General features: G+C 40.6%; 2 protein-coding genes across 3 annotated transcripts in view; one reads left to right on the forward strand and one right to left on the reverse strand.

Annotated features, from left to right (window-relative positions):
• Positions 1-585: 585 nt before the first annotated feature.
• Positions 586-4,002, forward strand: pgpep1l (pyroglutamyl-peptidase I like). Of its 2 annotated transcripts, none has more exons than XM_063901827.1 (5): positions 586-724; positions 806-858; positions 954-1,070; positions 1,473-1,699; positions 3,760-4,002. In XM_063901827.1, exons 1-5 carry the CDS (start codon positions 694-696, stop codon positions 3,848-3,850), a joined length of 519 nt encoding a protein of 172 aa, XP_063757897.1. In that variant the 5' UTR covers positions 586-693; the 3' UTR covers positions 3,851-4,002. The 2 variants fall into 2 exon arrangements, with proteins under 2 accessions (XP_063757897.1, XP_063757889.1); XM_063901819.1 differs by having other exon boundaries at positions 587-724; positions 3,676-4,002.
• Positions 3,998-26,601, reverse strand: part of igf1ra (insulin-like growth factor 1a receptor) — a 74,650-nt gene continuing 52,046 nt past the window's right edge. The window contains 18 exon segments of the mRNA XM_063901806.1: positions 3,998-9,644; positions 12,945-13,079; positions 15,620-15,749; positions 15,996-16,155; positions 16,438-16,542; positions 18,431-18,660; positions 18,752-18,819; positions 19,037-19,139; positions 19,248-19,413; positions 19,780-19,922; positions 20,037-20,223; positions 20,226-20,322; positions 23,433-23,640; positions 24,147-24,314; positions 24,444-24,679; positions 25,279-25,402; positions 25,544-25,752; positions 26,448-26,592. Of these exon segments, the coding sequence (XP_063757876.1) occupies positions 9,119-9,644; positions 12,945-13,079; positions 15,620-15,749; positions 15,996-16,155; positions 16,438-16,542; positions 18,431-18,660; positions 18,752-18,819; positions 19,037-19,139; positions 19,248-19,413; positions 19,780-19,922; positions 20,037-20,223; positions 20,226-20,322; positions 23,433-23,640; positions 24,147-24,314; positions 24,444-24,679; positions 25,279-25,402; positions 25,544-25,752; positions 26,448-26,592 (3,140 nt within the window). The 3' untranslated portion in view covers positions 3,998-9,118.

A 26,601-nucleotide genomic window follows, 5' to 3' on the forward strand; every position in this document is an offset into this window, starting at 1 on the left:
GGGCGTGTCCTCCCCACAGGATCGCCCCAAGCGCGTCCGCGTCCCTGGCAGATGTTATGCTGAGTTTGAGTGCCATCTGAAATATTATACCTGTTACAGTAATAACCTAGAGTGCTGGGAAAACAACTTTAATAATCTTAACTAAAGCTGGATTCTGAAAAATTAAATACAATGATACTATGAGGAGATTAAACATAGGCTAATTTAATACCATTGACAATAGCTTTTTTTGTATTGTAGTCTATAGTTGTTACGCTCACTGAAAAGTCAAATAAATATTTTTGTTTTTATATGTTAGCCATTTTTTGTATTCATGTTTTATCTTGAAAACCGCATGTTAGTGGTGACAAATTAAATAAAATTAACGCACCAATGATTTGTCAGTAACTGTGTATTTAATAACTAAGTATTTGTTTTATTATTTAATTGTCGAAAAAAACGATAGTTCTGTTTAACTATCCGGCGCATTGAAAGTGTGACTATAAGGTACCAGTAAATTGGATGACAGAACTAACTGGAAGCCCCTGAATGCATCACTTCCACATAGAGGTTTCACTGTTTATTTCCCGGGAAACGGCGACCCCAGGCGGACATAAAGGTGAACTGCAGAGGCTAAATTTAACCCTGATGTTTTTCAGTGTTCTGATTTCACTGCGTAGCAAACATTACTGACTTTGTCTACCTGACTGCGTTATGAGTGGAGAAGAAATCGTGGTGGTTACAGGTAAAATAGTACATGTTTGCTCATGATTACACAAAGTTTTCAAACCGGCGTTCATTTAGATTTGTAATCCCATATTTTAAGGCTTTGGACCTTTTCGACAGTTCTTAGTGAACCCCAGCTGGAAAGCAGCCCAGGTAATGACACAAAAACAACTTTAAAAATTGCCGGTTTGTGTTATAACCATTTTTGGACATAAAGTCTTAACATTTCTATTACGTCTTCATTCAAGGGCTTGAAGTTGGTTGGATTAGGAGAGAAGACTCATGTTTGCAACAAGGAGGTGCCAGTGAGTTATGTCAGGACTCAGCAAATCATTACTCAGATTTGGCAAACTCTTCACCCAAAGGTAAAAATACATTTTTCAAGTGAAAAACAAGGCCAGAGCCAATTCGTTTTTATAATAATATTGAGTTTGGAAGTCCCTGTAACCATGAAAAGTTGAGGTAGCTACAAAAAATATAGTATTAAATGTTTTATTTTTCAGTTATATTGGATTTCCCTTAATTCACATCCCTTTATTGTCCCCATGTATTGACATAATGTTGATATAATTGGTCCAAAAACTTTAATTTAGATTTTTGTGTTAGCAAATTGTTGCCAAAACCTCACATTCAGAGAATAATAGGGTAACTCTTCTGAATGATAGCTTAAGCCCTGACATAAATAATGTTCGAAATGCATAACTACAGACTGATTATCGTATGAAAAGGGAAATATTTAACTTACCTTTCGTGTTTGTGTGCCCCAGTTTGCTGTACATCTGGGCGTAGCCAAAGGTTCCAGTGTCGTCTTTCTGGAGCAAACAGCGAAGAACAGTGGATACAGTGAAAAAGATGTGTGCGGGGTCTGTCCTGATAGTCACTGCTGTGTGGAAGGAGGACCAGAGAAACTGGACTCAGTCGTTAACATGAAGGCTGTCGCCAAAGAGTTCAGACGAGTAGGGATGGATGTTATTTATTCAAGAGATGCTGGCAGGTAGGGATCTTTTCCTGCACTCTGAAACAAATGTCCTTCTGAATGACAAAAAACAACGTTACAGTGGGGCAAAAAAGTATTTAGTCAGCCACCAATTGTGCAAGTTCTCCCATTTAAAAAGATGAGAGAGGCCTGTAATTTTTTATCATAGGTATACCTCAACTATGAGAGACAGAATGAGAAAAAAAAATCCAGAAAATCACATTGTAGGATTTTTAATGAATTAATTTCAAATTATTGTGGAAAATAAGTATTTGGTCAATAACAAAAGTTCATCTCAATACTTTGTTTTATACCCTTTGTTGGCAATGACAGAGGTCAAACGTTTTCTGTAAGTCTTCACAAGGTTTTCACACACTGTTGCTGGTATTTTGGCCCATTCCTCCATGCAGATCTCCTCTAAAGCAGTGATGTTTTGGGGCTGTCGCTGGGCAACACGGACTTTCAACTCCCTCCAAAGATTTTCTATGGGGTTGAGATCTGGAGACTGGCTAGGCCACTCCAGGACCTTGAAATGCTTCTTACGAAGCCACTCCTTCGTTGCCCTGGCGGTGTGTTTGGGATCATTGTCATGCTGAAAGACCCAGCCACGCTTCATCTTCAGTGCCCTTGCTGATGGAAGGAGGTTTTCACACAAAATCTCACGATACATGGCCCCATTCATTCTTTCCTTTACACGGATCAGTCGTCCTGGTCCCTTTGCAGAAAAACAGCCCCAAAGCATGATGTTTCCACCCCCATGCTTCACAGTAGGTATGGTGTTCTTTGGATGCAACTCTGCATTCTTTCTCCTCCAAACACGACGAGTTGAGTTTTTACCAAAAAGTTCTATTTTGGTTTCTTCTGACCATATGACATTCTCCCAATCCTCTTCTGGATCATCCAAATGCCCTCTGGCAAACTTCAGACGGGCCTGGACATGTACTGGCTTAAGCAGGGGGACACGTCTGGAACTGCAGGATTTAAGTCCCTGGCGGCGTAGTGTGTTACTGATGGTAGCCTCTGTTACTTTGGTCCCAGCTCTCTGCAGGTCATTCACTAGGTCCCCCCGTGTGGTTCTGGGATTTTTGCTCACCGTTCTTGTGATCATTTTGACCCCACGGGGTGAGATCTTGCGTGGAGCCCCAGATCGAGGGAGATTAGCAGTGGTCTTGTATGTCTTCCATTTTCTAATAATTGCTCCCACAGTTGATTTCTTCACACCAAGCTGCTTACCTATTGCAGATTCAGTTTTCCCAGCCTGATGCAGGTCTACAATTTTGTCTCTGGTCTCCTTTGACAGCTCTTTGGTCTTGGCCATAGTGGAGTTTGGAGTATGACTGTTTGAGGTTGTGGACAGGTGTCTTTTATACTGATAACGAGTTCAAAAAGGTGCCATTAATACAGGTAACGAGTGGAGGACAGAGGAGCCTCTTAAAGAAGAAGTTACAGGTCTGTGAGAGCCAGAAATCTTGCTTTTTTGTAGGTGACCAAATACTTATTTTACCGAGGAATTTACCAATTAATTCTTTAAAAATCCTACAATGTGATTTCCTGGATTTTTTTTTCTCATTCTGTCTCTCATAGTTGAGGTATACCTATGATAAAAATTACAGGCCTCTCTCATCTTTTTAAATGGGAGAACTTGCACAATTGGTGGCTGACTAAATACTTTTTTGCCCCACTGTATATGCAATACCTCCGGACTAACTTCCCCACATTGATAACAAATTATGCTTAAAGAATATAATAAATGTGTCCCATCTTTTTTGATTTACAGTTGTGTCATTAATTGATTTTACAAAAACATTAGTAGATCATTACATTTTTTGAATAGCTTAAACGGCTTATGTGACCTCCAAATACCTCAATTTTTACAAGATGTTACTGCTTTCTCTTTCAAAATGAAAAACAAAAACCTGTGGTAGCTTATAGTCTTCTGACTGCCAGTGGTCTGTAAAACTAAGTAAATAAATGCTTACTTCACTGCGGCCCAGGTACCTGTGTGAATTTGCGTATTACTGCTCGCTGTATCACGGTCAGAGGAGGGCAGCTCTCATCCATCTACCCTCATCTGGCAGCCTGACCTCAAAGGAAAATCTACTACCTCTGCTGCAGACCCTCGTTCATACCATGCTGCACCAGCTGGAGCCCCCTTCAGAAACTGCATAAAGAGATGATGACTGCAGACTTCCTTAAGCTGGCATCTACAGCGAGGTTGATCTTCTTAAAGACATTACACACCACAAACAGGAACTGCAATGCTGAACTATGTTGTTAGAAACTGTGGCCTTGGGGGGAATTAAAAACAACAAACAGTAAAAGTTCTCATTCATTTATTTATTAAAAATTTCAGAAAAAAAAGAAAATACAAGAAATTCTCAGATACACATTTGGAGATGGCATGTCAAAAATACCCCATCTCAGTTATAGGTGTGAAAAAACTTTGAGGCCTCAGATACAGAGCTTGAAAAAAGACAGTCTGGTGAAGTTTTTTGATTATTTCTTTCCCCGATCAGGTTATGAACAAAGATTTAGTGAAAGTATTGTCATAAAATAAGAGCATTAAACCAAGGCCCCCTCAGAAGGAATAGGAATGCAAATCATAAAAACAGATGCATGATAATGATAAACCTCAAACTTATTATTGCAGTTTGAATGCACTGACGCATCCTTCATAAACCTGAGGTTTGCATGAAGAACATTCAGGAGGATGAAAGTTAAAGTTTAGTAATGTTTTTTTTTTTAGCTTCTGTATGTTTACGTTGAAATCTGGTCAAAGCAACTAGTGTGAAGCTGTAAACTAATGCCTATCCTATCTTCCTAATCATATTGTTTACTCTGTTCCATTGCTACCCGTAATATACACAACATGCCTTTCCTTTACACGTCCACTTATTATGTAAATGCTGTAGTTATGACAAGTTTCTGATCTAATCGTAACTATTAATTGATCAGTGATTCATCACACGCCAGGTCAATGTAATGCCTACTCCCAGAACTGAAGAGTTTCTATTTTATCATTACATAAATCTAAATGGAAAGAACATAAATGTACAGATATGTTACGTTACTACACAAGCTGTCTGCTTGTAAGTGGTGATATCGGTACCAAAGTGATATTCAGCAGCAGTCAGACTCTTTTTCAAAACCCAAGTACAGTTCACTTCTTTATTCTCTTAAATCATGCACTAAAATAGTGCTTAGTAAGAACTTAGAAGAACAATTACATTGTATTGCTTTTGGGTAAAAATGTCAGCCTGAATTTTCAAAAATTCATTTTTTGTCTCAAGCCCAGAAGCCCTTGCACACCATTCTCCAAGTAGCCGCTGTGAGAGGAAGTATAACTGAAGTTTTAAGAGAAGTTTTTGAGATGTAAAAGCTTCTTTGCCACCATCACACTCAACATTTTGATGACAATATAAGATCCACTGAGTTGTTTCAAACAGCAGCATTACGGTTAGTAGCACTACAAATAGTTCTGAAAAGGCGTGCTGGGTTTACTTCCTAACAATCGAAGAACAGAAGACAGAAATGATCTCTCCCTTAGAGCAACAGATATAGTTGGACAGGGGGAGTGATGGTGTGAAGGTAAACACAGAGTTTACAGGGGCATGATATGTAATGATAAATGATGGAAGTTGTACATTGTTTTAGAAATGAAGGAAACGCTGCCATCTCTACAAAGATGGTTTTGCGTACAGAAAAAGTCCTTGTTACATTCAGAGCACTGCTGCAAATACATAACCAAATATATGTTTTTAAATTGTCATCTGGATGTTTAGGAGGTGCCGTTATCTTGCAGCATTGCAGGCTACAGGTCAACAGCAAAACCTGGAAGTCAATAAAACATTGTTTCCCTTTTTAAATATTCCACATAATAACTGTTCTGACTTTTATATAAATGCATTTTAGATTTGTCTTGTGAGGATTTAAGGTTGTAAAAATATGTTGGGAGTCAGTGGAGTTGGGATATCTGATGTTGACGTTCTGCCCCGGTGTCTTGTCTTATCTTAGACTTGTACTACCTCTCTTGTAAGCTTCTTTTAAACTATATCTAGTCAAATTCAATAATAGGTGCACATATCTATGTTTCTCACCTTGATACCCAACATTAGTTTACACTGATTCTGTCTCTACTTTGTAGTTTAAGAGATATTAAAACATTGGGAAAGAAATCAGCGGGCTGATCTTACAACACAGATATTCCAGCTCCTTTCCTATTCTGCTTTGTGAGGTTTATCTTGATGAGGTTTCTATACTAACTATTGAAAGTGAGATGTACTTGTTTTCCATACGCATACATATATTTAAAAAGAGTGAGGTAGATATATAATTGAAGGAAAGAAAAACAAAAAACGTCCCCCAGTCATGACACCAAAGATACATACAAAAAAAGTCCAACTTTATACTGAATCATGGGGCATTTATACAGTGATTTAAACTGATATCACAAAAAGAGAATAAAAAATAAATAAATAACACTACTACAGAAAAGAAAAAAGAAAAACTTCAGAGGAAAAAACATCACCAGGCAACATTTCCAAAAGATTAGGAGAAATCCTTCAAAACACTTTCACTATCCAGCCTCTATTTTAAGACCTTTTTCCATTCATGACATTGAAATGTGTTCCCTTCCCTGGACTTTAACCCATCCTTTATTTGGTTTTCAGAAGCAGTGATTATGAAGACAAACAATAAAGACATGACCTCACCTTGAATAAGTAACATTAGCAGAAGTGGCGTTATACTGCCCTTAATTAAAAAAAAAAGAAAAAAATACCAGATTTCGAATGGTTGCGAGATGGTTGGCATAAGTAAGGCAAACAAGTCAACCCAATTAGCCCTATTGATTCAAAAACAGGCAAGAAATGGATGGGTTAAAATACCAGATCTGGTGTAAAGTAAATATCTGGTACACTGACTTCAACAGGAGGCACCGGGAAACAGGTACAGTATGTTGTAGAGGTCAGTGAGGTGCCAGTCGGGAGGAGAGAGGGCACTACTGGACTCAACCAAACATGATGGGGGATAAAGGGGGAGGTACAAGCTGAGACGAGTAGAGGACGATCATGGAGTGTGTGGAGAAAGCAAAGCCTTTACTTTGACCTGAGATTGAGTTGCACCTAGAGGGCATTGCTAGGCGCAGTGCTAGACAACAAGTACATAAAGGGTGCAGAAAGTTCACACTCACACATCGAGCTAAGGTGTCCATTCCAAATAATAATATTAATAATAATATTAATAATAATAATAATAATATAGACATCCACAAAACAAATACAAGAGGAAAGATTTCATAAAAAATAAAAAGGCAATGAACAAAATATAGTGTTACAGAGAACCTTTTGGGGTAACAGAAAAACGAAAATGTTTTTATCTAAATCCTCTTATTTTTTGTTATTTTCTAGTTTTTTTAAACAGACTTTGAAGATATAAGAAATGGACTTTAGTGGAGACCATAAAATACCAAACCTGAAGGATTTCTTTATACGTGTATGTATGTATATATATATATATATATATATATATATATATATATATATATACACATACATACATACACATCCAAAAGAGGAAAAGAATAAAATAGCAGCTTTGTTCTGTACAGACATAGAGGCAAACATTTTGAACCGTATAAAGGTTTAAAAAAGTGACAAAACCAATGATGTGTATAAAAATGATCCTTCAGTCTAAAATACAACCGTAAGACCTTTATATGTGATTGAAATGTAGAGAAACTAATGACTATTCTAAAAGAGACCTGCTGTGATTTAAAAATCATCTCCAGGCTACTAAAATCTCATCCTTCTTTGTTCTGTCTCAGGTCTGTGTCTGTTTTGGTGTATTTGGTGCCATTTAATTAAACAGCCGTATCACAGAGAGCGATGTTGACTTCCCACATGAAATGCACAGTTAAAAGATAAGTCAGATACGTTTGAAAAAATTTAAACGGAGGCAGAGTTGTATCCCTAGATTGTGAAATTCAGTGATTTGCACTGAGAGACGTATAATGCTTTGTTCAGATTTAGACTGGTATTAAAACAAAGACAGATTAATGCTGTAATTCAGAGTTGGCTGACTCGAGTCAAGTGCTCTTCCCCTCAGAAGTGATGAAGATTTCCTTCAGTCTGTTTAGTTGGATATGAATGGACATGCAACAAAGCATTTTGGTAAGCAAAAGCATGCTTGCATTTCAATGTTACAAATGTAGGGCTTATTATATCAATTAATATGCTAATTGCTTGTAAAATACTCAATTAACTTTTTTCCCCAGTTTGGGATTAATAAAGTATTTCTGATTCTGATTCTGAATTATACCAAGTTTGCTATAGCATAACACAAAATGTCCTTACACATGAGGAACTGGAGGACACATTTTATTGAAATGATTCTCAAATTAGTTGCAGATTAAATCTATTATTGTTGTTTTGTATCTATGTTTTGTATATAACTGAGACCTATAATATATTGTTGGAAAATAATATAATAGGGGACTTTTAATTGATTAGAAAAAAATTGATGTTGTCCTTATCCTGGGTTCTCCAGTATCACAAGGCTAACACTGTCCTCCATCCAGGGGTAAGACACACAGACAGTTGCTCTAGGATCAGCTAGTCTCAAAAATAAGCATCAGGTCTGAATACCACCAAATAATTTGGGTATTTTTTGTAGACAAAATTATCTCAACTCTGAATCACAGCCTTAAACCAGAAAGGAGATCTATATGAAACCGAAGAAAGAAAGTAAAATTGATTTGGCAATAGTTTGGCAGATACACAACAGGCCCTCCTCTTCCATTTTGACCTGCTTCTGATGGGATCAGACATATCATAAGAAAATAAGAAACAATGATCTTAGTCAAAACTGTCCTCACATCACACGAGCCGGTATGCTCATGCAAACAAAGTAATTTTGATGGAAAGTCATTCAGAAATTGAGCTTTGCCATATAATAGAGAGAATCACGTTTTCTGTATAAATACACTCTCTGATATCCACAATATCCTCTCTGAAATCACCAGGAAAAAAGTGCTCTTCTGTTGGATTTGCTGGCAGATATAAAAAAAAAAGGTTTTCTTTAAGTTCATGTCTAAATCTGTCAGGACACATGCCTGCACTGAATCCTTTTTGAAGGACTGACATACAGGCGGGACAGGAAGGAGTTCCCCAGTGTCGAGTCTGAGACGCCAAACTCCAAATGCTTTTGCAGGTTTCTGTACTCACTCACTGTTTTTACAGTTTATGTTTGACCTTAAAGGATTGGAAAGACCATCTACTGGCACACAGTAGAAGAAAGTCATTTCTTACCTCATCCATATCTCCTTGAGAAATGGATGAGAGGTTTGTGTTACCCTGTGTAAGAGGAGGAGGAGGAGGAGGAGGAGGAGGAGGAGGAGGAGGAGGAGGAGGAAGAGGAGGAGGAGGAGCTGGTCTGATATCAGCAGGCCGACGACTGGGGCAGTGGTAACGCCCGCTCGTTCTTTCTGCCCCCATTCATGTGTGCATAGGGTTGCAACTCGTCAAAGTTAGGCCGAAGTAACACCACGGGTCCATTGGCCGATACATGTCCTGAGTGCTTGTCCAAGGCCTGGCCTGGAGACGCCAAGGCTGAGACCCCTGGCCCAGGGGAGGAAGGTGACACAGCTCCCAGTAGCGGAGTACTTGGGCCTTGCATGGGCGACAACTGCTGGGTAGAGGGAGGCGGCGTCCCTCCCGTACACCCCGACGAGGGGGCGACAGCAGCAGAGGGCTGCCTGGTGGATGCAGGGTCCAGTGGAATGTTCTTCATGTTTTCTACCTCCATGTCCAGCTCCTCAGTGTCTGGTGGCTTGTTCTCCTCACTGTAGAAGAAGCTCATTTCCCTGAAGGGAGGTTCCAGGTCCTCTTTGATGCTGTTGATGATCTCCAGGAAGGACGGACGCATCTTGGGGTTATACTGCCAGCACATCCTCATCAGCTCAAACCTGCAAGTTAGGTACAAAATATTAAAAAGGTCAGTAATGTAGATGTATGGTATGTTTTAAGGCATTTAACACGCTTTCTGTTTTTAAGTTGAAGACATTACACAAGTATGTTTTGTATTAAGGAATTTAGTTCTGAAAATACCATCAACTTGGCAGACACCAACTTAATTTTACTAATGTGGCCTGCTGCCTTAAAATAGCCCCATCGAGGCCTCCAATGAACAAATAACACATGTGAATTTTCTCCCCCATCTCAGTGTGTAATTGGAATGTTTCACAGCCAGTACTATTTCGATATATACATGGGCATGCAAGTGCTGAGCAGTTAAGACTTAAAACGTTAGAGTGGGAATACTTCACATTTCTCACCAGCAGGTGGCAGGAGAGACTAAAGTTAAAGCCCCTTGTAATACCGTCTTGTAGTTCAGTATTGAGCATGAAAAACAAAACAAAAAATGTATACAGTACAATAATATAGTACCATAAACTACATTAGTATACTGAACTGCTTCTCACTCAATTACAACTTCAATAAAGGATTTACCGGAGGCTTTTGTTCTTTTTGAAAAGGTTTTTTGTGCCTTTTAGAACACTAAAACAGACACAAAATACTATTTAAAAAAGGTAACATACACATAAAAAGGGCAGCGATAGGCTGTGAATTTTATATGCTGTATAAACAGCTCTTACAAACTAAAATGATTGTGTGAAATCATGAACACCTGCGCTTATCTATTGAATTGCTGATTATTTCCTACAGGTTTGTTGTTGACAGTAGTCTTAGTTAACATGTCAATTCAAATAAGATATTTAAAGTTTGGATATCTTTTATTTATTGCTACATTACAACACATACAGTAGGATCCGTGATGTAGCATGTACTCAGCAGCACAGTAAATCATACGTAGGGTCTGTGCCAGGCCAGCAGCCGAGCTTTGGGAATGTCAAAACAACATCATAAAAAGGGAGAATTATTACAGTTTTGTGTGGCCCTACACCACACCACAACTTCAATTATACACAAACAAACTAAGAATACTCTCAAAGGCCCGCTGACATAAACACCTCAGTCATCTCCCCTCCGCTCTTGCTTTTCCCTCTCTTCTCTTGCTCTCCCTCTCTCTGCAGTCCACAACAGCCTCTGCAGCTTGGTGCCAGAATTATGGGTAAATCTTTTCCTAAGCACGAGCCACGCTTCGTACTCTGAGGCAACAGGGGGGCAGCCTTGGCTTGTTTTTCAGCAGCACAGCAAGTGTCTTAAAGTTGACGTTCAAATGTCCAAACCCAGGCGGTAAAGAGCTCCCATTAAAGACGTGTAATGCTTGGATCACGGCCGGCACTCCAGGGTAACGTGTCTGCATATTCCTGCCTGCTCAGAACTCTTTCCCCACCATCTGTTGCAGCACACAAGGCTTGTTGATGCAAATTTAGAAAACAAACACAGCAGTAAATCCTGACATCTTGTCATCATTCTGCCAATCATGGCACACAACGACACATGCTATTACTGTTAAATTAAAGGCACTAACATTTGACGAGTGACATTAGCCCACAGTTATACATAAGTACTCCTCAGGTGGCACAAAATAAATCCTTCAGGTCAAACAACAACTTCCATTTAACTTTTTAACTGTGTATTTTTTTCACATCACTTGTGATTGTTTACCTGTTATTTAAATTTAGTTCATTGAATACTATTTTAACAAACAAAATATGCCATATACTTAATATTTTACAGATAAAATTTGATATTTACTTTAACTTGTAAGCTACCTTTGGGACCGACATAGCTCAGTGGTGTGCTCTGTAATACTTTTCTGTACTTTGTTTACGTTGAGGATGATTTCGTATTGAGCAGAGTGAGTAATGAGTGCAAGCTCAATGTATAAACTGTAAATAATTTAACTTGTTGGTGTCAATCCGCCAATATAAAACAATCTGCACTAGTTTAGACACAGCAAACATTTCATAACACTAAAATATGGACAAAAAGAACGTTGAGATACTGAGATTAAATCCGACACAGACAAAATTTCAAGCTAAGCTTGCTGAGCAACGTCCTCCAACATCTATGGTAAATGTTCATTAACCCTGAATGGGAATTTCTTGCAACAGTGCTGAGAAACATGACGCACGAAACATCCCCAGTGTGGTGAAACCTTGATGTATAATAGCTCTGTGAGTGATACACATTCCACAATAAATCCTGTTGTTTAATGTAATCGCAGCGTCTGTGTTTCATTTTCGACCAGCCCTGTGAGATAGAATGCACTTTTTGTTTCTAGGAAACTCTAGACAGACACATGGGAAATCCAATCAGTGAACCACAGCTACCTGACCATGGGAAAGCCGAAACAAGAAGGAGGCATTCAATGCTCTCAAAATATGACTCATTCCCATTGTCTGTTGTCCAGCCTTCTTTCTCTTGTTGTATCTTTCTATTCAGTCTTTGTGTAGACTACTGGCTTCACTGCACTTCTACAGTCTTCTGGAAATATCCATTAAGTCACTCCACTACGGGCAACCAGCGGCAAAAGGTCTGACTTTCCCCATATTTTGCTCCCAGACCAGGAGGATAACCCCCCACTACCACCACCTCTGTAACACAATCCACACGTTCCTGTAATTGGGACAAAACAGTCAGGCTTCCATAGAAACGAGAGGTTTGTGTCTGCACAACACTCGGCCCTCTTGCTTTTTTCAACAAGCCTTCTTTCTAAGGTGAGATCAGCCACAAAGAGTCGGGGGGGGGGGGGGGGGGGGGGGGAGCAAAATGCCTTCTTATTGAGGTCAGAGAGGGAGAGGAGAGATGCATACATGCAGCATCGCATGCACGCATGCTGTGACGTCTCTTCTCTTACAGCCGGGTGATTCATTATCAAATTATAAATGAATCAATGACTTCCTTCTCTATCTATCCCACTCCCTTTGCTGATGGACAGACAGGAATGAGGGGCATCTTTCACTCCCGGTACCCGGCTTCCCTTCTATGGGCCGAGGCTGATAGGTGAAGAGGGCTCTTGCTGTCAGCTGACTAGCGGGGCCATGCTGTCAACGTACCACATTTAACCTGTGACGTTAATGTCAGTCTCATCTTGGCTCTACCTAAGCATACACACCACATGATATTCTAAACACTTCAAACCACAACTTAAAATAGACCCCAGGCAAAATATTATCGACACAGAATGCTGTGCGAGGCGGTAGAGGATAATATAAACAATACCGTCCGTCAAGGGTGTTGAAACAGAAACCCGAAAGGCCTTAGAAGTTTGATATAATCACATAAGAGACACTTACAGCATGTCAGGGCAGTTGTCAGGTTTGTCCAAGAGTTCTCCCTCCATGACGAAACGCAGCACTTGTTCGTTTGACATGCCCTGGTAAGGCTGTTCTGCTAAGGTGGCGATCTCCCACAGCACGACACCAAATGACCTGTGGAAACAAATGATACGGAGTGAAGGAGATTTAGGAGCACAGGCGGCACTGGCAATCATACTTAAGCAACTGTATATTTGGTACTCTAGGACATTCAAACCCATTTTTTTTTCGTTTGTTTGTAATTATCCCTAAATAATAATTTATTGAAATGTACCAGATGTAGATCCGAGGGCTAAAACATCATCAACCAGTGCATGATTGTGCAAAATGATGTGGTTTCTTTTGATTTATCTCGAAATACAAATCATGAACAGTATACCTTCCATTAGTGCTAACCATCTTTCAACGTAAACTTTTGAATTGTGTTTTCCCACATTTCATTTCAGGCAGCCGGTGGTTTTGTACAAAAAAAAACGTATTTGCTTTCATGAGGTAAAATAGTGAATATAATATCTGATTTTGTTGTTGTATATTCTATATTATAGGTGTGGTTTGGCAATGTGACTTTAAGTGAGGGCTACATTTGTGAGATTTGTAGTTAATTATCTTATAATAAGCAAAAATGTATACAATATTTGCTTAAATGTACCTCTAGCTGCACATATCAATATTTTAACAAAGGGTTGTCCAAACTTTTTTCCCCGAGGGCCACATACAGAAAAATATACGGAGAGCTTGGCCACTTACAGAGGTGAATATTGTCTCAAAAGTTAAGTTATAAGATAGCAAAACAAATCAAATGTCGGTGAATAATGTGTGATACTTGAAAACATGTTCAGAAAAAAACAGCCTACATCGTCTTAACGGTTTCATTTATGTTGTTGGCAGCTCATTCCTTTAAACAGAAGCCTCAGATTGCTGATAATAAGAGGAAATATGAAGGTTGCAATTTCAAGCTTGTAATAGAAACAAGTTTTTTTATTTTTTTTTATCAAGTAAGATTGGTTAGAAAATGTTTTCAATTCTAAATGACTGATTTTATTTGAAAACTGGGCTCATTAATATATTTGAACATATATATTTGATAAGTACAATATAAGACAAGCAAAAGTTTAATTTGTGGGCCATATTGCATTATACTTTTAGAATTTGCAGAGGGCCGATTCAAAATGGCCTGCAGGCCGCATTTGGACACCCCTGTTTTAATCTAACAACCGGTCAAATTGCTATATGTACGGTGAAAGGGGAGGCTTGTGGCGACATACCACACAGAACCCTCTGACTGCAGTTCTCATCTTTGAAAGGTGATATTATGTCAGTGTTGTGTTTACAGCTTGCTCCTCTTCCTTCTCTAGATAGTATTATTAACATACTGCAGTTGTAATAATAAGCTTGTTGTAGATTTCTGTTCCCAAGTGGCCAAATAACTTGATAAAGTAACTTTCAATACTGAAACTTTAAATCCCTGCGTTATCTGTTTTTACTCAAAAGGTGACCTGTTGACTAAAAAGTAATAATCGGGCCAGAGTAACCTGACAACAGTCACTGAGCAGCAGATGTTTGACAAGTTTATGCGGCAGCATAAGTGAAATCTAAAACCTGGTGGTGTTTAAGTATTAAGAGTAATATAAACTGTCTGTATCAGTGTAGCAGTCTGTGAACCACAGTGATGTCATTCCTGCAGGACCAGCCTTAGTATATAAAGTTCTCGGTTTAACCTCAAGCTACCGTGCTGTGAAACTAATCATGAAGAAAATTCTTAACCTCACTAACAAAGAACCCAATATTTGTTCACTCTTGCTTAGCATAATATAACAACTGGAATGAGTTCAGAGAGTCCATTCAACAGTCTTTTAAACAGTCATATTATAACACTGCATACAAGTGGCTGAAACAGTCTTGTGCTGACAGAAGAAGCCACATTCAGACAGCTTCTCCCGATCAACAAAATAAAATTCACCTACTTGTGGATTCCTGAGGAGCCCATAATGGGTTCTTCTTACGCTAAACTTCATCTGTGCAACATCAAAGAGGAAGATGGAGAATGCAAATGTGGAGGTGGGTTTGTGCTGGCACTGCAACCTCTCATTTCAGAACATCTGGAGCAGTTTAGGCCCACTCTTAGGGACTGACCCGTGGGACAGTTTGAGTTGGGAAACAAAAACTTGCAAGGGAGCTAGTAAACACATCTCTGCATAAGAAAAATACAAAGTGAGAACTGTAAACTGAGATTTCACAGCAAGTTGGCATAGAAAAAGGTGTCAGTAAAAAAAAGACAATTTTTCCTGCTATCCTCTCACAGAGAGAGGAATTTCCGGAGAGCCAGCTGGAAACCAAAAGATTGTGATGGTTTTTGGAATTGGAATGTTGTTAAGAATACGGGCCGTGAAGTTATATATATTTATAGTTTTAGCTCCACAGCATGGATTAGTTTAGTGTATCTCATCCACCCAAACAAATATGTAGACCTGAATTAAATAATAGGTGGACAATGTTTTTCCAAATCTCTTCACGAGGACATTCTGTACCTTTTAATTGAACAACCTTGATTTCGAAACTTCTGGAATACTTTGTGAGCCCGCTATAATACAGCAGGTTTCTACATGCATAGTGCAGGCTGTGAGATTGTGTAAGGGAGTGATGTGCTCTCTTACCAGACATCAGACATTGTTGTAAACACGCCATCTTTCAGCGACTCAGGAGACATCCAGCGGACAGGCAGCAGGCCCTTCCCTCCTTTACGGTAGTAATCCGTCTCATAAATATCTCTGGTCATGCCAAAATCTGAAGGAGAAAAAAAAGGGAATCACAGGTTAGGGAAACAAGTAATATCAGTCACTCTGTGTGGGAGAAGAAGCTCCTTAGAGCTCATCCATTCCCTCACCTTCTCCCTCCATCTGTCCATCTACATTAAGACTCCACTGCCTCAGGCACTCACTGAAATCCAAACACTTATTTTTGAGGTCGGTGAAGTGGGTTTAGCATTGAGCAACCAGGGGAGGCTGAAAGCATTGTATTAAATTGACTTACCTCCAATTTTCACAGTGTAGTCCTCAGCGACCATGCAGTTCCTGGCAGCCAGATCTCTGTGGACAAATTTGTTGGCATTTAGGTACGACATGCCGTCTGCGATTTCCCCTGCCATCTGGATCATCTTTTTGAGTGGGGGGAGGACCTGAGTGGTGGAGTTCTGGGGATGAAACGACAGTGTAAAGAGCATGAAAAAACACTGCTCAGTTAGCCACAATACTGGACACTAGGTACAGATCAGTGAGGGATGGATGCTATGAGTGCATATGAGCATGTGGATGTGAAGGACAGAAGGAAAAAAGGGAGGACAGGATGTGTGTATGTGTTCACACATTTGCTTGTTTGTGACAACTCACACTGTCACCTATTTATGTACAGACAGCAACTGATAGAGCTGAAATGTGAGTGTGAGTGAGTCTGTGTGTCAAGAAAAGCTGCTTACTTCTTTACGCAGAGAGCGCAGGTGGCTTTTGAGGTCTCCGCGGGTCATTAGCTCCATAATCACCAGGGTTGGCTGACCCTGAGAGACCACGCCCAGCAGCCGCACCTAAACAAACAACAACACAGCACAGGTCAGGGCAGGTATGAGAAGGAAAAAAATCCATTACAGATTTAGATGTTTTGTATTTTTAAAGAAATTTGGGATATTGTCTGTTTTACAACTAAAATCACAGTTGAAAAGTAAAACCTGAGATATAACAATTGTTAGGGAATATTTAGTGTAAGCTTGTAACCTTTCGCTCAGGCCTGTGACCTCTTCACACACGTGACCATTGGTCTCCTCACAGCTGCTTGTGTACTGCTTGTTTTCAAGTTAGCCAGTTGTGTCTTTCCTCTCTGTCCTCCTCTGTCATAGGCTAACGGCCTTGCAGGTGCTGTTATCTTCATTAAGGAGGGGCAGCCTGGGTTTCCGCAGCCTTGTTCCCACAGTGCGTACAAGCTCATGCCGACCTAAGATTGGCTTTATTGTTTAGGGACAGCTAGCTCCAGTTTATCTGGCCCATTATGCTCCGGTAAACACCTTATTTGTGACCTAGATGACAGTTTAAGTTAGACTTTAAGTATTGTCTGAGCTTGTTTAGTCTGGCGTCTGAAGAATGTTGATTACCCATTTGGAACTAGTTAAAACTTCTTCCTGTTGTCGAGATCTTTGGAGGTGGTTTGGCAACCGCTGTGGCAACTCGTGTCTACAGTAAATGTCTTGTCAATTCTCGGGCCGTAACTCCGAATAAACCCAACAGTGTTTTGCCATCAAGTTCCTGCTCTCCAGCGTCTCTCTGTTTCGTCTCCATTGCTTCAGAAGTTTCCACCACAACAATAATCAAAATAGTGCATCTTAATGAATCTAAAGAAAAAAAGGTGGACTTCTGAAATTATATTTACACTATTTAAATTTAAAAATAATTGTTATTATAGAAGTTATCTGATTGAGTTCTCAGTGAATTTCCATCTTCTTTAATTCTTAAAAAAACATATTATCAGTAAGCACTAAAGGGAGTTCAAGAAACACTTCCAATGAAGACAATAAAGATGTCTTCCCAGTAAAGAAGTAACAGTGAAAATAAATAATTGCTTGGAGATGGCGTGGAAGCTCCACAGTAAATCTAAGCTAAGATAAACTATATTCAAAACAGTCATTCAAGTAAACGTAATTTCTCAGTGAGCTGCTGATGGACACAATTCTCCCACAATTCACTGCACAAAGGAAATGTAGGAGATTCACACAGCTGGAACAAATTGAACTACAGATGGTGGTGAAGCTGATCCAGGAATACCTCAGAAAACAATACAAAAACACTTTTTCTGGAAAACACTTGTCTTTCTTTCCGTGAAGTCAGATAGAATAACGTCCCACGTGCATTAATGCACATGTATTTCTTGTTAGTATTCAAGAAATCCTTTTTAAAATAAGCAGAACATATGATAGGAGGACTACTTTACCCTCCATCAGAACATTAACTAAGGAGCAGAAAATGTTCCAACTGTTCATAATTTATATTTTACATTATATCAGTAAAAAATGTTTCTCTGTAACTTGTTTTGAGGATCTAATCAAACACATTTTAATTTAATAATTTATTAAAGGGCAGCCAGACTTGGTTGTTACTTCAGCTTTCCAAAAGGGAAAATCAGTTTAACATAGTTAATAAGACTTTGATCACACTGATGAGAGAATATACACAACCTCCAGGAGGCTAAACCCTGCCTCAGGCTGCAGCTGCTTCAGTAAAGAGGAACACAGCGTACTGCTTGTGCCCTGCTGACACCTTTCATTTTGAATCTTACAGATTCATGAGGAAATGATCATAATGGAGAGCACTTTCCTGCGAGAGGGTTCAACATAACTGTGCTTTGGTTACAGCCATATTATGGAGGATGCATCTGCTTTTATTTTAGTCTTTTCTCGCTCAGTTGCCATTGCTAGGCCCTCTTACCACATGGTGACAGTTGAACTCCTTCATGACAGAGGCTTCGTTTAAAAACTCAATGCGCTCTCTCATGCTGGCTGACTCGTTGACAGTTTTGATGGCGACTCGTGTCTCTGGTTCGTCTTTGACCACTCCCTTGGCGAGGCCTTCGTACACCATGCCGAAGGAGCCCTGGCCGAGCTCTTTGTGCATTGTGATCTTCTCCCTGGCCACCTCCCACTCATCTGGGACGTACACTGGCACAACAAAGCAGAGGGCACGTCAACAACACATACACACAGTGAAGCTCAACAGTGAGAAAACTGACAAGATATTGAATATTCTTACTCTCAGCACTGAAGTACTCGGGGTTGACAGACGCATAAAGGACTCCATTTCCCAATCTGTCACTGTTCCTGTTGACAAAAAGACAGCAGAGTTAGTCACCAGGCTGCTCTGATTGTGGATGGGATGCGCAACACTCCTTACCGCAGGGGAATGTTAATGAAAACAGCTATTAAGTCTAATTGACATTACACTGGTCATTAAGTTTCATGAGCATAGTGAGGTAGAACAACATTATCAAGAGGCTTTGTGTGGCAACGTGGAGAGCATGTTCATAAAGATACTTGCCTCTTTTTGTTCACAAAGAAGAGGATGGTGGTGAGGCAGGCTATGAAAAGCGTCACTATGATGGGAATTATTATGACCAAGTAGAACGTAACACCATCATCTCCTGCAAGATAAAACAAAACAAAACTTAGTACAGATTTTTGTCGTATCTACTTTAACACAGTCAACATTCCAATATACAGAATGTAATGTGAAAGAAATGTTGCATTACGTTTGGGAGGGGGCACGTAGAAGAACACGCTCTCCGTCCAGGAGCCGTTCCCTGCTAGTGATGTTGCGCTCACTTGAGCGGAGTAATTCCCCGATCCAAGATTGGTCAGCCGAGCTCCTCTGTGCTCGCGGTATTGCTGCCGAGACACACACTCGTGTTTCTCAGGCTGAAAGGAAATACAGATGTTGGTTACTGTTTGAAAGACAGTGAGCTTTCAAGGTTAATAGTCAGGTTCAGGTACAGAGTGTCACACTAAGCATTGGGCATGTTTTAAAAAAATAATAACCTAAACAATTTTAGCCAGTATGGACTTTTAGCCAGTATGGACACTATCTGATCTATCCTTCTCTTGCTCCGCTCCAAATAGTGTAATTCCTTTTCAGTGGGCTAAATAATGCAGTGTTGGTCAATATATGACCATTTACAATGTTATCTGCTGAAGGCGAAAAGTATCTTTGTGCTAATGTGCTGTGATCTTTTGTATTCTGATACATCTTAAAACTTGTCTGAGGGGCTCTTTAGTTACACTCACCTCAGTTCCCAGCCGAAACTTGATCTCATACATCAGGATGAGTCCATTAGGCATAACAGGCTCCGGCCAGTGCAGCATCACGCATCCCTCAACCTTGTCACTCCTCTCATAGATCACCTTTCCAGGAATATCATCTGCTTTGACTGACACACACACACACACACACACATTACAGCATGCATGTGTCTACAGTGCACCAAAATAGAACTTCTTGCAGCACTTCTTTAACCATAGATCATATCCAGGTCACTTTTTACCTGCAGGTTTGGTCCTGGCGAAGACGAATGCTCCTGCACTGCAGCGCCCCACCTCCTCGTTGCATGCATGGATGTCGATGCGGTAGACGGTGAAGGGCCGCAGGTTGGAGATGTCTAAAGATTCTGCTGCGCTCTTTTCTTCCGAGAAGGGATACTCCCTGACAGGAGGAATCCCATCTGTACCGTTATCTCCAGGACCAAGGTGGTGTTCCCCCTACCATAACCGTCAGGCATCAGTGTGTTGTTAGCTAAGCCAAAAATATCTCTACGCCGACGATCTGGAGGTCTGAAATACAGAAGAGGCAACTGCTGTAAGAATGCAGAATTGGTGAGCGCTGTTATCACCATAAAAAACAAAAGGGTTTACATGAAGTCCTGGAAATCATATCATAATGAATACTTCCAGGTTTATATCCCCCAAAATATATTTTAACAAGGCTGAAGCATCTCGCTAAACTAGGTTTTAATGAGAGTGTGTGGGCCATGTGTCCGGATGCTGCATATGACTCCCTGTGGAGCTGCGTGGGAAGAAGAGGTCAGACAGATCATAGCAAGGTGTACAGAGAGAGAAACAGAAAAAGACATACACGTAGATGTTTCACAGTTAGAGAAAAATAACATTTCTCTCCAACAAATCCCGACCCGTGGTCTCAGAGTGCAGATGCGGAGCTGCTGAGCTTCCTTGAGCAGGACATTGTCATTATTGAGGGCGAGCAGGCGCCGACACCTGTGACTGCAGCAGCAGATGCCACAGGGCAGCTTGCCTACAATTATTACCTGTGAAACCTCCAGGGTAAGTCTGCTCAGACTGACACAGAAAAAAGAAAGAGTCCTGACTGATAGAGTTGGAGGATACAAGCTGTATTGACAGCAGGTAAAAACAGGTATCTGGAGCTGCTGCAGGGTGGTAAATGTTCAGGGGTTGTTTGTAAACGTAATGAGGACAAAATGAACAGATGGTTAGGTCTGTATTACAGCAAATGAAACAGCACAGACAAAAAGCCAAAAGTGTTGCCTTAAAAGTGCATTTTTTGTCTGACCAACATTTCGAAATCCCCAAATATCTTAAAGAAACTACTTTACACAAGACAGACAAAAGCTGCAATCATCACAATTAAGAAACTGAGAATTTAAGACATTGTTTGCTTAAAAAATGACTAAAACTTTTATATAATTAATTTAAAATAGCTGTTAAGTATTTTTCTGTTGATGTTTTCACCTCTGCCAGGAGTAATAAAAAATAAAAACACAGAGACTTGACTGAGCAAAGCTACAGGGAGTCATCTGTTGTGAGCACACACACACACACACACACACACACACACACACACACACACACACACACACACACACACACACACACACACACACACACACACACACACACACACACACACACACACACACACACACACACACACACACACACACACACACACACACACACACACACACACACACACACACACACACACACACAGATCCGTGGGAAACACCAGTCGCACCAACATGTCAACATTCCTTTCTGACAGGTATAACAGGAGCGTTATGACCCGTTATGGTAAGTCCAGCACTCAGAAACTGCTACTGTTACTACTGGAAAATACATCATAAATATAAGACAGGAGGGTTCTGTACTGACAGATCCAGATTTGCACTAGCTAAAGTGATAGAACAAGTGGACGAGAGTTGGATGGACTCAACCTAGAGGCCAGATAAAAGACAAATTTAGGGATCCAATTTCGGGATTTGTATGAGTGTTGGGTTGAGCAGGGCAGTCATAACACTGTGAAAAGAGTCCCCAGCTGACTGAAGCATGACCTTATAACTAGTGAGTTACTACACTTAGTGTCCTAAACTTGCCTGCTAAAATAAGAACCACCTTTATGCAATGGAATCCGGAGAGGAAAAACGTGACAACACATCCAGTCGGTGGAACACATTATTAGCGCTTGGCTGGCAAAATCTCTGGATCCAACGGAAACTTCCACGGAGACCTCATCCATTTATCTTATATGTATTTATTATTAGTTCCCTCAGCCACAGTAACAGTAAAGAAATGCTGCTGATAAGAGGTGTTGGTGTCCTCAACAGACACTGGGACCCACCCTCCCTCTCCTCCACTAAATCAGTCTGCCTTCCCTACTTTCTGTTTGTCTTCAGTCGCTGATGGGGCTCTTCCCTCATTCATTAAAATTCCAGATGGATTCACTGTACATTTCCTGGCAGCTGTCTGCCTCCACAGAAAAAAGAAGAAGAAAAAAACAAGTCCAGGAAAAAGAGAGCATACGAGGGGAGGCGGAGAGTGGAGTGCCGGGTGGAGGGGGACAGAATGGAAAACATTTCCTCTTCTTTCTGTTTACACCCGCGCTCTTTCCCCTCACCCCGGGTCTAAACCCTGAACTTTTATAAAAAACCTTAGAGATTTGGAGCCCTTTCCCTAGAGTGGTCTGTAATAAGGCTGGCTCTGTTACAGTAAAGCCTCTGTGAGCACTTCGCTGTAGCCCTCAGATCTGCCATCCACTTGTTTCCTAGACAGCTATACTATAGCAAATCAACACAGCCAAAGAGAGAAGGAACCCCAAGCTGCTTTATTATTCTTCCCCCAAATACATATCGATCCAATTCCAAAAGAGTGTGGCGAAGGAAGGAAAAAGGGCATCATACGCTGTTTGACTGAATGAACTTTGGAGGCTCGTTTAAAGCTATGGATTTATAAGACACATGCTGAGTGTTGTTTAGTTGGAGACAAGTATATCAAAAGCCTTCATATTTTTCCCTGATGGATGCTTGAGAAGAAATGTTATGGCACCAATTCACAAATGCATAGATTGTGTGCCACTGCCTTTATGAGAATAAAGGAGTGTGGGAGGAGACATTGAAACACAGTCTTTGAAACAGTGAAACATCCTTAGCCACGAGCAAGTTAAATGATAACACAACACAGATGTCACTCTCTATTATGGAGAACAAAAGCCTGAGCAGCTCGGAGTGAGCAGCCAAACTAGGCCCTTCAGACTCTTTAATCACATCTCTCTCCTGGGTTTGTTTGTGTTGCCTAAATTGCTGCCTGCTAGGTCCTAACATCCCCCGTGCCACTGTTGCCATGGCTACATAAAGCCACAAGAGCGCTAAGAAGGCTTTGGATCCTACTAAGCGTGTCTCCTCATCTGCAACGCCCAACAAAAGGGCCCCCGTCAGGTCCATCTACGGTCCCATAGTTGGATCCTGTCAGCTCCACGGAGGAGACATTACACCCGGGCCGCCACCTCATTCCTCACTCTGACCCATCAAGGCAAACAAGAGCCACAAGCACCGTAGCAGGAGCTGTAAACGTTTTAAAGAGTCAATGTGAGACCCCTCCACTACCTCCACTACATAAATGTTTTACTGTACCTTGGCAAAAAGATTGCATTGTGAAGGAAGTTCTCGAAAATCTTGAAAAAGACTCGGTCATCCTTCTCCCGGTCTTTCTCCTCTGGTGTCTTCTGGCAAGCGCAGCACGGGCCCTTCTCCCCGCCTGCTAGATCGGATTTGGTCGGCTTGGTGCAGTCATCCATGTCAATGTTACCCGTGGCCGGGATACGAATCGGGACCTTCAGCTCTGTTTTTAGGAGAAACCAAGAGCAATTACCAACGGGAAGCATTCTGCATCAGCTTATCATATGTTTTGACACGTTTCCTGCAGTTTTGTATTTTAAAAGGAACGGTTTAACATTATTGGTGAATTCATTCATTTTTAAATTAATTAAATTAATTAATAATATTTACTTCCTTTCTGAGCGTAAGATAAGGAACCTTTATACCCAGTCATATACAGCTACAGCAAGCAGTTTGTTAAATTAGCTCACTTGTATTGTATATAGCTTCATCTTAACCGTTTTTCCTGTCTATGCTAAGCCAACTAAATAGCTGCTTGATGTAACTTCATATTCAACATACAGAAATGAGAATAGTGTTTATGAGTTTCATTTTTAGTATTTTTTTGTTAGCAAAAAAGCAATAAACACATCTCTCAGAAAGTCTGACTATTTTTCTTAAATGACAAGGAAGAATATATCAGTAGGAACGCTCAGATAGTTATTGCTTTGCAGATTGAGTAATGCACACCTTTGGAGCAGTAGTTGTGTTGGTAGAGCTCCCTGTCCTCAGGCTGCTGCTGCCAGCGAACCAGGTAGAAGGTCAGATTTCCGTTGGGAAAGGCTGGAGGGGACCACTTCACCATCAGCCTGGTGGAGGAGTTGGCAAATGCTCGGGGCTCTTTGGGCATAGACGGTACTGCAATAAAACCAAAATCAGGATATGTTATAATAAAATGTTGTAAGCGTGAAGGTTATGTTGCAATGACTAATATACAGACAACATTTGAACTTATCTGCACCTATATCAGCAGTTTTTCAGACTTACGCGATGGCCGTGTGCGAATGTAGATTATATCACTCTTTGCTCCCGTAACGTGTTTGTCCTCCACCTGCAGGGTAATGGCCTTTACAAAAATAGCATACTGGGTCCAGGGCTTGAGGTTTGGAAGACTGGCTTTCGGGTAAACGTCTGTCTCCTGAGGGAAATCCACATCCACCATGTGCCAGCTGTTTAAACCACAGCCATCCTGCCCGTCAAATTCTGTGATGTTCTGGAAAGGCCTGATAAAGACACAATAAACATCTGTGCATAAACAAAAGATCAAAATGACTTTGATCTACGAACAGAATTGAGTTAAAAGACCTTCTAGGCCATGTTGTAAGATATGAATGACTTTTTTTTTTATTTCCCCTCTATTTTAAAAAGCATACCATACATCTACTGATACCTGCTTTCAAGACAGACATTTGTTTTGCTTTGTACAAGTTCAATGAGAAAATCAGACCTAGGTAATCAAAACCAGATATCAAAAATGTGCAGACGTTTGACACATGCTGTGGTTGTTTGTATTGCATAAGAGATTCTTCTGTTGGTCATTTGAAATCAGAGAGGCCCAAAGGCAGGAAATCAACCAAAACGCTTCAATATTGTCTTTGTAAAATGATTGCGAGTAACGTCAAGTACACATAGTTAGAAATGATTGCAGTAAATATACAAATCAGACAGGTATCATCTTCTAAGATTTATTTGTTTCCCGTGAAATAGCTTTGATTTTGAGTTGAATCCTGTGTTTGAAAAGTTCTGAATTGATGTCAAAAAAATAAATTCTAGCATCCAGGACAGACAGTCATTGACATTTTTCTTCCTTCTCAATACTCACGACTCCTTGTAGTAGACTATGAAGCTGATGAGGTCGTATTCCGGTGGGCGGTAGCGCTCCCATGTCAGCGTGATATTATGACTTGCTGTTATGTTCGACTTGAACTTCAGGATATAGCTTTCACCTGTTGTGTCAAAGCAGAACTCACAATGAGACACACGCAATATTAAAACAACAGATCATGGCTTCTCTACGCCCCCACACATTGATCACTCATTACAAAAATGTAGAATCCATGTGTCAAAGTTTATGTGAATTTACTCACAGCTGGCTCTCTCTCCGTTGTTACGGAAATCTCCCTCCTCTGGCTTCACGTTAATGCCCGTCTTCTCCCACATCTTGTGGATCTCAGACATGCAGAGTTTTGGGTTACGACGGAAGAAAAGGCGTCCGTTATCAATAGTCAGGTTGTGCTGACTCCAGTCCCACAGGTACTGCAGGTGCTGGTTGTTGATGGCGGAGAACGCATACATGCTGATAATGGAAGGAGAATAAGAGGAGGTTACAACCAACTCATAAAGACCAACAAAAGCATGACATACCGTGGAAGGTGAAGACATTTGGTTGAAAAAAGCCGTCTTTAGCCACCTGGTGGCAGCGTTAAGCACTAGAATAGGTGTCACATGAGGTCAGGTTTGTGCGTGTCTGACACAGTGCCTGGGTTTGTTCAGAGGACATGAAACAGAGGCGTGCTAACACTCTAGCTACGACAGCTGGTAACGCAGCAGAACACCTCCAGAGCAAGAGGAATGTCTGCCATCCTCAACAGCATTCCTCTGAGTGAAACTTTATCCAAGGAGAAGCTACCAGAAGAAGGGCAACAGGATTTCCCATGACCCCTTTGGCCATTACAAAAAAAATGCTCCCTCATATCTCAGACTGCTGCTGATTAACACAATCTGATAGACCTGTGAGTTACATTTTGCATTGAAGCAATACTCACTTATCAGGCCTATCTGACTATAATTTATGAAGTTATACTGCAGAAGACTTTTATATATCAATATATGAATGTACATCAATGTAGAAATCGAGCACTTTGACATTTATGTAACGTCAATGATATATTGGTGGCATCCTCCCTGCTCATTTCCTCTGATTCCTCCAGTCATCGCTCATAAGCATGCTCACAAATTCACAGACAAAAAGTGCAGACAAAGACAACATACTTGTCGATGAGTTCTTGCCCATTGATTAAACGCAGACTCTTGAGAAAGGACAGAGAGCCAAGTGCGTGGGAGTGTCGAATCTTCACATAGCCCGTCACTGTCTGAATCAGCCCCATGAAGCTCTCCAGCTCAGACGCTATGTTATCTGGGGACG

Source organism: Eleginops maclovinus, chromosome 2, assembly GCF_036324505.1.
Source record: "Eleginops maclovinus isolate JMC-PN-2008 ecotype Puerto Natales chromosome 2, JC_Emac_rtc_rv5, whole genome shotgun sequence".
NCBI classification, from domain to species: Eukaryota; Metazoa; Chordata; class Actinopteri; order Perciformes; family Eleginopidae; genus Eleginops; species Eleginops maclovinus.

What these genes read in the sequence shown, in the direction of transcription:
- pgpep1l (XM_063901819.1), top strand. Translation starts at nt 694, where the DNA reads ATGAGTGGAGAAGAAATCGTGGTGGTTACAG. An exon ending in CCAGCTGGAAAGCAGCCCAG is followed by an intron (nt 859 to 953) that starts GTAATGACACAA and finishes TCTTCATTCAAG; the next exon opens with GGCTTGAAGTTGGTTGGATT. An exon ending in GGCAAACTCTTCACCCAAAG is followed by an intron (nt 1,071 to 1,472) that starts GTAAAAATACAT and finishes TGTGTGCCCCAG; the next exon opens with TTTGCTGTACATCTGGGCGT.